Source organism: Ursus maritimus, unplaced genomic scaffold, assembly GCF_017311325.1.
Source record: "Ursus maritimus isolate PB19 unplaced genomic scaffold, ASM1731132v1 scaffold_8, whole genome shotgun sequence".
In the NCBI taxonomy this organism is placed as follows: Eukaryota; Metazoa; Chordata; class Mammalia; order Carnivora; family Ursidae; genus Ursus; species Ursus maritimus.
This window is the reverse complement of record NW_024426996.1, coordinates 7241043-7253729: the sequence shown is the minus strand read 5'-3', so window position 1 is coordinate 7253729 and position 12687 is coordinate 7241043. Positions and strand designations below refer to the sequence as shown.

The following is a 12687-nucleotide window of genomic DNA, read 5'->3' as shown; positions in this document are numbered from 1 at the left end:
GTTAGGATTCCCGACTTTCACCTTCCTGACAAGCAAACTTCAGGGTCTGCACTTCTTAGGGCACGTAAAGCTCTCTCCAAAAACCAGGCGGTAGTCGCTGAACTTGCATAACTAGGGATTTATCCAAAGCCCTCTTCTATTTTTAGCCAGAACAACTGCTTGCCAATTCAAAGTTTCTGGAGAGAGAAATGCATCCATTACAAAACAGAAACGCGGAGCATACCTTTGCCAGGTACTGCTCGAAATCCCCTGACTACTTCCACCGAAACTCGGTAGCTCAATTGTTTTCCGGCGCTGGCTTCAGTTCGCCTCAGCAAGCCCGCGCGCCTGACTCTTGCGTACCCTACTCCGCCCGTCCCGGGCAGCCCTGCCCGGCCGGGGGCGTGGCCGGGAGCGGGGGGGGGGGCGTGCCTCCGCCTGGGGGCGGGGTCGGGGAGTGCAGGGAGGCGGAAGTTCCCGCGGGCGGTGGGGACGGCGCACGCACCCGGAGTCACTTGTCAGCGCTCGTCTGAGGCGGAGGCTGCGCCGCGCCGGACTGGAGGTGAGTGGCTGCCGGGAGGGGATGCGCGGCTCCTGCATCCAAAGGGAAGAGGGGGAGAAGCGGTCTCCTTGCGCCCAGTGCGCGGAGGGAAGCCCAGCTGGGGAGCAGGAGGGGGCGCGCTTCGCGCGGGGATGGCTCCTCAGGTGCTTTCTGGAGCGGCGGAGGTGAGAGAGTGGCTTGGGAAGAGGAGCTCCCGGGAAAGGGCGGCGCGGGAGTGGGCGCAAGGCCAGAGGACGAGCACTGGAAGTTCCCGGAGCTCGGGTCGGCCGGGACGAGCGCGGCAGAGGCAGGAACGTGGAGCTCCCGGGCACCCCCGCAGCGATCCGCCGGCTAGCCAGCTGCCGGGAGTCGCCGGGCGTCGCCGGGCACCTACTTGGGCGTCTGGGTACACCCACGTCCTGCGGGAACCTCCTTGGGGTGTAGGGAGCGGGACTAAACGGGAAAGGCGTGTTGTTTTTTGTTTGCTTTGGCGCTCCTGAGAAGTTTTGTTTCCGGCGCTGGCTTCAGCTCCCAGATATTTAAAATTGTGTACCTGTTTGGGGAAACAGCCGTGCGACCAGAAATAAAGCTTGTTTAAAAAAATCTGTCATAATCGCCAGATTTATTAATACTTGAGTACTTGTTGGGGCTTTTGTAAAACTGTTCCTTTAGTGCATTTGACAATAAGTGGGAAAAGGAAGGGCGTCTGGACAGGGCAGAGCTAGGAAAGAAAATTCGTGGTTGCGTCGGACAGGGCAGGTCTAGGGTGTGATCGCCAGATCCTATCCCAAGTCCGCCTTCCTGACCGTGAGGACGTCGGACCTGCCAGCCACGGAAATAGCCCGCTCCGAAGCCTTATTTGGCAAACAGGATTAGGCGTGAACCTCTGCTGGAAAAATGTCTTGTCGACTGCTTTCATCATGTGCCTGTGGCTCCTCAGCTCTATCTCCATTATCTCTCAATTTATGGAAAAACAGAATCTCAAGATACTGCTCGTTAATTTCAGACCGTTCTTGTCACTCTGAGTTCTCTTTACCCGCTTCCTACTCACCAGAAAAGCCGGGATAGAAGTGCGGGAAATACCAAGCAGCCTTCCCAAATATTAAAGCGAAGACATTGTTTAGACTTTCCCTAAAAGAAAATCCCAAACTGTATGGAAGGTCCAACATTTTCTTCGTGTTTGAAAGCAGAATAGGCTGCTCACTATTTCCTGCCTACTTCGTATTTTAGGAGGAGTTTGGGCACCAAAAACCAGATGGGGGAGACCTGGAAAAGGCCAGTAATAATATTACCATTGCTTAGCGATCAGAATGTTTTAAGGCAAATGAAGCTAGCAGAGGGAGGATACTAGAAATGAAATGACACTGGTTCTGTAGTGTGTCTGTGACCTTGCCAGTGCTAGAAATTTTAATAAATGAGGTAAGTCAGGAAGGGAACTCCCAAGTAAAGGGAAGTTGTATGTACATGGTTGACATATAAATTACATACATTTTCTTGTAGGGAACAGTGGGTCCAGGGGAAGTTGAGCCTAACTTTCACATTGTTCTCTTGATACAAGTTAAAGATTAAAAAAGGAGGAGGCAGGCTGCCTTTGAAATACCTGTTGGCTTTACACCCTTCTGATTTGTATCATATAATGCCAACGTTAAAACAGTCTTTCTTTGCTAGTTCTATGAAAATCTTTTATTACAGCGGGAAAGCAATTAAATTATATGTGGCTCTTAATTCTCTATTATTTGTTGTTCATGTGTATCTAACAGTTTGACTTCTGGCATGGCCATTGGGTCTTTTTAGTGCCCTGTGTGTATTACATCAGTATTGACTGTGTATTACCATGCCGGTGGAAAAGCTCATTTCATTTCTTGGTAGGTGCAGTACAGATTTTCACTGGTTTAATTTTTCTTTAAGGACCAGACTTGAAAGTTTTGCCTCATTTCCCCCTTATTAGAAGATGTAATCTGTTTCTTTTTAATATACCCAGTGGTTCACATACCTACTTGTGCCAATATTAATTTGATGTAATGGGATCAAAGTTTTGAATGGGTTAAAAAATGGAAAAATATTTTAAGACAGGTAACATAAGGTGGTAATTTAGTTCAATAGCACAGATTTTCCAAGGAAGTGTGTTTTCAACGGTTTTTTTAAAAATGTGGTTTTAAAATTATTAAATTATACATCCACTATATTTTTAATATTTTTAAAGGGGGAAATAATATATTTCTTAGCATTACATCTATTTCTCCCAATTTCTCCCACCACACATAACCATCCTACCAACCAATATCAAACTCAAAGTCACACTTTTTTTTTATCATATGAAAGTAGAACCATGAGAGTCATTATGAGTGCCCTTACAGCAAAACAAAAAAGACAGCGCTGAAGTGCTGCTGCTTTTCTAAAGCTCCAGTACCCTTTCATGCATTAAGATTAACCTTATATTCCGGAGAGGGGGTGGGGGAATGGGATAGGCTGGTGATGGGTAGTAAGGAGGGCACGTATTGCATGGTGCACTGGGTGTTATACGCAACTAATGAGTCATCGAACTTTACATCAAAAGCCAGGGATATACTGTATGGTGACTAACATAATATAATAAAAAATATTATTATAATTTAAAAAATAAAGAAAAATTCTGAAGAAAAAAAAGATTAACCTTATATTCCTACCCCATTTAGTCAGCCTCATTCACTATGTGGTTAACGCTCATTCTTTACTTTGCCTGATGTGGTGTGTGTATAAAACAAGAAGAAGGTTCTCACTGAAATATCACTGTGCTAAAGTATTGCCTATCATTGCCTGTCTAAAGGAAAAGTAAATATTGCTTTAAGTGTCGAAAATACCATGTCCCTATAAGAGGAAAAACAAGTTATAGTTTATGATTGGAGAGAATAGTTTTGTGCGTTAAAAAACAATTTTAAAGAATTTTGTATGTGGAAAGCATGAATGAGAGTCTACAGATTTGCAGTCCTTTTCATATAGGAGAGTAGCTTAGAATTTAAGGATTCTTGCCAACTGCAGGCTGAAGAATGCATGAGGTAGAGGGAAGGGGAAAATCATTTTGAATTAAACCTGAAATAAAATCTTGTTCTTTCTCTTATGTATAATGAAGTGTTGTAAAGTACTTTGAATTAAAGTTTGTATGCAAGAAGCCACAAATTGTACTGTAGCAAGTTATAAAACTGATCAAGTGTCTAGAAATAGATTCTGATATGGAATTTTTAGACTATGGAAATTGGCATCAGTTTAGAAATTGTATATTAGCTCATAGATTCCTATTCCTGAAAAGACTGAAATGAGAACTTAACGTAGACTTATCCTCTGTATCTTCTCATCCCCCCAAAATAAAATATTGAAAAGAATTTAGTTGAGTTTATATTAAATACATTTAAATATGTAATAGGGCTTCAAATAAACATTTTGTTAACTGTCTAATTTTCTTTCACAGTTTCTTTCATTTTCTGGGATTGGACTTTGAGCTGTTAGAGCCATGAGCAACTACAGTGTGTCCTTGGTTGGCCCAGCTCCTTGGGGTTTCCGGCTGCAAGGTGGCAAGGATTTCAACATGCCTCTGACAATCTCTAGTGTAAGCAAACTTAACAGATTTTATTACAGATGTTCATTCAATGCTTAGTCCTGGAAACCTCAGGGCTGAGTTGCTGAATTCTCTGGATAACCCGTACTCATTACAATTGCTTATGGGATTTAATCTCAGCAAACTTAGTTATGTATAATAAAGGATGTGGAGGGGAGGGAATTTAGCAAGGATAATTGATTTCAATTAAGCTTATTTTCAGTTTCCCCCATCTTTATTAATAAGGAAATGGAAAGCATTTAATTAGGGGGCAGACTTCAAATCTTTGAACTGTCACTAATTTGGGGAATCTGGACTTTAGTTTCTTCATATGTAATATTAGAAGGTTGCACAATGGGATTTTCATTGTTCCTTTCAGCTCCAGAAGCTGTTAATTAAAACCTGTTGATCAATATCAAATAAAATGACTGTTTTTGGTGTTATTTCGTCAGCTCACTTTCTGGTGAAGGTGATAGTCAACAGTAAAATTGCCAAAGGCTACTTACCTTTGAAGAGGGATTGAGGGCTCGGATCTCCTAGATAGTCAGCTTATAAATAATTGAGATTTGGTTGTTAACCTCATTATGGATTTAGTTTGAATGTATTCTGTGTGTACAATTTAAGGATATATGTTCATGATGATGATGGTGTTTTTTGAGGCTTGACTATTTGTCAATCACCGTTTCACTTTCTTCTTGCTATTAATTGCTTGTATAATGTTCCAGAGGGCTTTTTTTTTATAGTCAAATAAATTTGAATATCCACTCCCCTTTTATTTATATGGTAGCATGTTGTACATGCTGCTCCATGTCTTTTTTTCTCAATAATTTATCATGGAGAACTTTCCCTAGAGGTTTTTTTTTTTTTTTTGGTTTTGTTTTTGTTTTTTAAACAACTATATAGAATTCTCTTGTAGGGAAGTAGCATTTATTTAACTAGTCCTCTATGGAAAGGCATTAATATTGTTTCCAGTATCGCTATTACAAACAGTGCTGTAGTGGATACCATATATACATAATTTTTTATGTATATACACAGTTGACTCTTGAACTACACAGATTTGAGCTGTGCAGGTCCACTTACACGGGGATTTTTTTTAAAATAAATATACAATTCTGTAAATGTATTTTCTCTTATGATTTTCTTTTCTCTTTTTTTAAGATTTATTTATTTATTTTAGAGAGTGAGAGAGAGAGCAGGGGCAGGTGTGAGGAGGGGCAGAGGGAAAAGGAGAGAATCTTAAGCAGACTTCTGCTGAGTGTGGAGCCTGATGCGGGGCTTGATCTCAAGACCCTGACATCATGACCTGAGCCAAAGTCAAGGGTCAAATGCTTAACCAACTGAGCCACCCAGGCACCCCTTATGATTTTCTTAATATTTTCTTTTTTCTGGTTTACTGTATTGTAAAAATACAGTGTATATATAACATACGAAATATGCGTTAATAGACTGTTTACATTATTGGTAAGGCTTTCAGTGAACAGTAGGCTGTTAGTATAGTAAAATTTGGGGGGAGTCAAAAGTTTTATGTGGATTTTTGACTGTATGGGGAAGTCAGTGCCCTAACTTCCATGCTGTTCAAGAGTTAACTGTATATGTGTGTGTGTATATATACATATATATGGACACACATATATATAATTTTGATAGGTTGTGCCAGTTTACATTTTTGTGCAATGCACAAAAATACTTCCTATCCCTGCTCCCCCTGCCCAGCCTTGCCAGCACACTTTTTCATTTTTGCCAGGTGCTTTAGGTGCATCATCTCATTTAATTCTCCTGTCAACCTGTGAAATAGTGGTATTGTGCCCATTGTACAAAACTGTGCCGTGAGCTCACATGGCTGGTGTGGAAGAGCGAGCTTTCAAGCATTTATGTTATGCTGTTTCCCTAATGATAAATTTTATGTATAGATTGTTTCTTTAATTAGGTTGTTTCTCTAATCAGGTATTTTGGAGGCAGTTGTTTTGTTTAATTATATATGTATATGTATATATACACACACATACACTGTTTCTTACAATATATATACACACAACTTGATTTTGAAAGATTAAATTTGTAACACATGAAAATCTCTGCTAAAATACAGCTAATCCCTGTTTACTAATAGAGTTTTCCTTGTTTCTTGGCTGTGGATTTTATAAACAGTTTATTTTATTTTATTTTTTAAACAGTTAACTTTAATTTACCACCAATTTCTGTCTTGATTCCAGTTAATCAGATTTTACAAAGAAATACATATATGTAATCCAGCCTCTAAGTTTTAAGACTTCATGGTTGGATGAAATTTTAAATGGAAAGCATCCATGTGAAAATGTGCCTTATGATTTATTCCTGTTTGAGCAAGGCAATTTTTTTCTCTTACTGAAGCTCTCTTATGAGGAAAGGGATGATTTGGATGTCTTGTTTTTATGTTCTGTTAGCATTATATTAAGTTTGAATATCTTACTTTATAAATAATGGACTATAGAAGTTATTGTTTAGTTAAAAATGGATCAATTTTTGCTGGAAAAAAAAAATCCAGAAACAAATTGGCACCTAATGAAACAAACTAAATCATCACTTTGTTGTTTGGTAATATAAATGCAAATGTAATGTGTAAATTTTGTGATACCATGCCTTTAAAAGAGTTTTCTGTGCTTTAGTTCCCTGGCAGACAATTTGAGGCCTAGCTCCATGTTGTGATGCTGATACAACAGAACACTGTGTACATACATATGTGCCCTCCCCTGGCACAGAAGAAATGCTTTCCTTGTGTAGACAGAGTGCTAATTAAAGGATTTTGAACATACTGATTAAAAGAGACTATGGTAACAAAGCTGCTGAGTTATTTCTGTTCTCTTACAAAAGTCTCTGCCATCTCCTGTGACCTTTTTGGGCCTTGTGCAGTGGGGCATGCAATTCATTCTGGACTGGAGAGGATGGGAAGGGGAGGGGAGGAGAGAAGGGAATGTTGGCTCAACTGTGCTGCTAGGCTGTTGGCTTTCGTTGTAGTTACTTTTAACCCCTTGTGTGGTTCAGTTCAAACATGCCTAGTAACATTGCCTAATAAAGATGTGTGCCTAATAACTAATTTATATTGTTGTAGTAAGATTAGTAATGTTATACCTCATCTTACTTAGTTCTCTAGTGGCATTTATTCTGCCTTAATTGTGTAAAATTATTGGAATATATTTCTGTGGTCACTAAATTGTTTAATTAATAGTGTCAAGAAGTAATTAAAACTTGACGGCATGCCTTAAAACATATAATTTAGTGATTCTCTTATATTAATGATATGTATGAAATTCTTAGCAAGGTCTGGCACATTATATTCTCTTAGCTCTTATTTTTTACAGCAATATTATTATAATATTAAAAGAAAAAATATTTTGAGAATTGAAATATCAAATACCCCATAATTGTGGGTAACATAGGAGTTATATTTTTTTACTTAAAGTCTACTGGAATTGAAAAAGAAAAAAAAAATCACAACTTTTTGCTTAGCTGGGAAGCTTCATGTTTATGTTTAGAGTTCACAAACATAAAGTTTTTCCTCTGGTCAGGTATTGCTATGTCAAACTCCATAGGGCTATTTATGTTCCCTTGTAACATTGGAACTCTGTGACAGCAAATGTATTTGTGATAAGTAAGCCATTGGCTGGGACTTGAACATTCTGTTTTCCTGAGGTTTTGTTGTTACTAGTATGTGAATATGCTGGTTATGACTTTGTGTATTAAAGCTTGCAAACTATACGATTTTTTTTTTTGCAGACTATACTGTATTTAATATTTCACACAGATTTGTCCATTATCTATAGCTTACAAATTTTGCATTCTTTTTTAGTAGGTGGGTTTCTAAGACAAGATTGGTAATTCCTGCAGACTTTAAAAAAGATCCTCAGATTACTCTAACTTTATAATCACATGTCATTGTCTTCAGTTTCCTATTCTTAAAATGGAGTGCTGGCTGCAGGAGTTTGTAGGCTGCCTTTTAATGACCCTGTATTTATGGAATTGCCTTGAAGCCATGGAATGTGGGGATGGGTTTCATTGTAGCAGTGTGGGTTATTGGTCTTTGCCAGTATATTTTATAAGAAGAAATAGGAGACTTCTTGCACAATTCAAGACCATATTTTGGCAAGTTGATGTTCCTCATGATGGAATTACAGGAAGGATGATATATTTGTGAATAACATCTTTTAAATATGGCATCTTAAAGTTGCAGTACTCTGTTGTGTGTTATTTTCTGATTTATGATGTTAGAGGTTTTTTCCTTAAGATGTCAGTATTTGAATTTCCTGAAGATGAGCTCCCAATTCTCCATAAAACATCTACATTGTTTCTTTAGCAGATAAGAATGAGGTCAGATATTTTAATACAAACTAAATTAATATTAATACAAATAATGATTTTGAATCTCAAGAGTGAAGAGAGGATTAGTTGTTACCAACTCAGACAAGATTTTAGCTGGATTTGAAAAGCAAAGGAAATTTACTATTTTCTGGAGTATGGAGCTTAGCTTGGGAGTATAAGACAGAAGGAGAAAAAGACAGCTGTGAAACATTTTGCCAAGAATTCCTTCATTCAGCAGTTATAGGAATACTTCCTAGAAGCCATTTAAGAAGATACAAAGTATAGGGGGGTACAAAGGTTGGGGAGAAAAGAAATAAGTACAGTACTAGACATTATCATAAGACCTATCCACAAGACAATATTTGATAAAATTACAAAGATACAGATAAATGTTTATCAGTTTCACTGGGCTTTTGTATTCGTGGTGTCGGCTTCCTGCAGGAGAAATTAATTGAAATGATCCTTGAAGGATGAAATTTGAACACCTCAAAGTCAACATTTCTCTGTGTTGGTTTTCAGTGCAAAGTGAAGATGAAGACTTTTCTTGCCATTGCTTGACTCTGAGCAAAGCTGTGAATGTAGTTGAGTGATTCTCCAGACAGGCCAGCTGCAGAGTTTCCCTCCTAGAGGAGGATAGAAAGAGACTTTCAGTCCTCTCAAGCTGAAATGGGAGAACCATCCTACCTTGAATAAATGGGCCCATTGTTAATTTTAAGCTGTTGAGTATTTTCTTTTACATTCCCTTCCAACTACTCTGTCATTTTGCCAAGTTGGAAAGTTAATGATTTAGTTTGTATAACTACATAATGTATATTTCACATGTATGGTCATCTTCTGCTTTTAAAATATTAATTACCTTTTTTGTGGGGTCCAGAGACCTATTATTTCCTAAGTGGTGATTTTCTATCATTGTGGTCACAAGGGTAAAGAATCTCAAGATAATTCTGAAAATGTTTTTCTGGATTGTTAATTTGTAAAGAAATGAAAATATTATCAGTGTGTTTTGCTGTAAATTAGTAGTTTTAGAAAAGGGGGGCTAGATTTTTCAGATTTTAATGAATGTTGGGCATTTTGGAAAGTTGTTAAAATAAGAGGAATTTTACTGGTCTGTAGACCTTCTGTATGTGATGGAGGAAATAGTATTGTAGAGATTGGGTGAAGTAAGAATAACACTTTGTTTTATTTTATTTTTTTTAGAGAGAAAGAGTNNNGTTCATGTGGGGGTTGGGGGTGGGAGGTGGCAAGGGCAGAGGGAGAGAGACAATCTTAAGCAGGCTCCACACCCAGCTCACTATGCTAGGTTTGATCTCACAACGCTGAGATCACAACCTGAGCCAAAATCAAGAGTTGGACGCTTAACTGACTGAGCCGCCCAGGTGCTCCAAGAATAACATTTTAAACCCAAGTAAAGGAGATTTTTACATAACTTGTTCACCTACTCACAAACTAGGTATAATATCTACTTAAACTGAGAGTATTGAAGACTGTGGACTTCAGTTATTTTTGAGAACTTTCAAGACAAAAAGCTTCTCTTTATGATAGTTTTTGGTCAGGTTGCAATGTGAATATACAGTTAAACAGTTGTCTTTGTCCAAAATATCCTCTTTGCAGTTGTTTTTACCCAGATTCTCATATACCATGAGATCAGTCATGGCCTTTTCCCCCAGTTATGACTGACTGCATGGAGGAAAGAATCTGATAGGGGTTAGTTATTCTAGAAGCAAACATTGCTCTGGACAAAAAAGGTGTTCTTTCTTTGGTGTCTTTAAGGGATAATTATGGTTCAGTTTTATTTTAGTAGGTGAGACTCTAGGTCTTTATTTAAATTTTGAGATACAGAAATATTGACTGTATAATATAAAATGTGACAGAACAAGACCCTAACATGTGAAATATTAATGTATGTATGCATTTGCAAATAAATGACGTAAGGGAATGAAAAGAGAAAAAAATTATTGTAACCAATTAATGAGTAATGACCATGGTGACCATTAACTTAGGTATTCTAGGTGCAGAGCCACTCCATAGTCCTGTTGGGAATGCAGGTTTGGTTTTTAAATTACAAAGTGGGAAAATCACTTTTCTAGTACAGGTACTCTGTTTTTATTAAGTTTTTTTTTTTTTTTTTTTTTTTTTTTTTTTTTTTTTTTTTTGGTAAAAAGAGCAGACAATATTGAATGAGTGTTTAAAGTTAGGTTTGGAAGAATTTTTTTATATTGTGAAATCATATGTTCACTTTCCTATCTTTCCTCATCTTATTTTTTTTTCTCATTTTACTTAAGTGGAGTTATCTACCCTTCTGTAAATAACTCATTTCTTTTACAGCTCATGTTGTTGCACATTTTGTGTGATGATTAGTGGAACAAAGTCCATCCACCTCGTTGGCATTTAGTACTCCCAGCAGGACTAGATAGTTTTAACACATGACCCTGATAGGCCTACATGGGGGAGAGTAAAACGGACTGGGAGAGTTAACATTAGATGGAAGGAGAAAAGAGGCAATTTTAAAAAGGCCACAATGGGAGCACTTATTTACTTGGTCACATTTGGTACTCAAACAGTCTTCTTAACTTTCACCCTTTCCTGCTTTTAAAGTTTGGTTAATTTATGCTTCTTTTTAGGTAATACATTCATATGGTTTGAAATTCCAAAGGTATAATAGCATATAAAGGAGAGTTTCCTGTTGTCCTGCCGTTCATTTCCTCTTCCTGGAAGCAACCAATTAGCAGTTTCTTGTGTATACTTTCAGAGATGATCTATACAGATAGATGTATATACATGTATTCTTACCACCCACCTTTTCGACACAAACAACATCCTTAAAAACTATACTTTTTTTACCATTTTGTTTTCTTCACTTAACCCCAAATCAGTAAATGTGTCTTTGTTCTTTTTGTATAGCTGCATTGTTTGGATTTATCATAATTTATTCAACTGCTTTTACTGACACTGCAGTGTAATTTTTGCATGTATGTATATGGCATATATATGAACATATGTGTCAGATAAATTCCTAGAAATGAAATTGCTGAGTCAAAGGGTTATATAGATTTATAATTTTGATTGAGATTGCCAACTATCTCTATAGAGACACTCCTACCCACAATATAAGAATGCTGGTTTCCTCATACCTGTGCCTGCACACATTTCAACAGACTTTGATCTTTTCTAATCAGATGGGCCTATTTCCACTTTTCTCCTTTTTGTAGGTCTTAATCACAAGTAGTCTACTGACGATTTTCTGTTTTTAAGTGGTTCATTGTTTCCCATTTTGCATGAGAACATATGAAATAAAAAATATGCTGCTCTTCTATAAATGATACCATTAATTTCTAGGGATGATGTTCTTTGAATTTTTCATTCAGAGTTTTGATTAATAGCTACCTCTATCATTTATTTCCAAATTCTTTTTTTTAAAATTCCTGTTCTTAAGTAGATTTCCTCTCAATGTTAACATACTACTTCCAATTACATGTGAAAGATTTTGTTTGTTTTTTGTTGAACAGTTTTGGCATATTGCCCTGTCATAGACTTTCTGAAAAATTTACGCACATCACATTTAATAGATTCAAGGTTGTTACTTTTGCAGTTTCTCCTGGAGCCTGATATATTGTGGGATTTCAAATCTTCTCTAGCTCACTTTAAATGATGTGGCACAGAGACTGACCATTATGTGCTGTTCAGTATGGTCCTGGAACATAGTAAAATTCACCCCTAGGAAACTCAGTGTGTTTTCATTATCAACCTTTATTAGCCAGTGGAGCTTAACTGAAGTGTTAACTGTTCCATAACATAGTGAGTCAGGCATTGTGAAGGCATACTAACGTGTGGCATAGTATATTTCTTCATTTTACCCTGGTTTGAGCAGTGGTGTGTGTGTGTTGGTAACCTTGGTGACAAAAAGAGAAAGGATGCCAGGGATGTTTGTGTTTTATGTGGTTAAAGGGGAAATGTGGAATTTCCCTTTAGTGTATTGCTGTAAATTTTTAAATATGATGAGAAGAGGGTTGCCTAGCTGGCTCAGTTGGTGGAGCGTGTGACTCTTGATCTGCAAGTTGTGGGTTTGAGCCCCATGTTGTGTATAGAAATTACTTAAAAATAAAATCTTTTTTTTTTTTAAAGATTTTATTTATTTATTTGAGAGAGAATGAGCTTGAGAGGGGGGAGGGCAGAGGGAGAAGCAGACTCCCTGCTAAGCAGGGAACCAGATGTGGGGCTCGATCTCAGGACCCTGGGATCATGACCCGAGCTGAAGGCA

At 37.7% G+C, this 12687-nt stretch overlaps 1 protein-coding gene across 9 annotated transcripts in view; it reads left to right on the top strand.

The window, feature by feature from the left end:
- Nucleotides 1-442: 442 nt before the first annotated feature.
- The window catches only part of PDLIM5 (PDZ and LIM domain 5), a 200163-nt gene continuing 187918 nt past the window's right edge, over nt 443-12687 (top strand). For 2 of the 9 annotated variants that reach the window (XM_040625137.1, XM_040625130.1), the window contains exons 1-2: nt 443-541; nt 3966-4103. In XM_040625137.1, coding sequence (XP_040481071.1) covers nt 4008-4103 — 96 coding nt within the window. In that variant the 5' untranslated portion in view covers nt 443-541; nt 3966-4007. Of the gene's footprint in view, nt 542-578; nt 706-3965; nt 4104-12687 lie in introns of those variants that run through there. The other 7 variants (XM_040625136.1, XM_040625134.1, XM_040625135.1 and 4 more) reach the window with 6 other exon arrangements.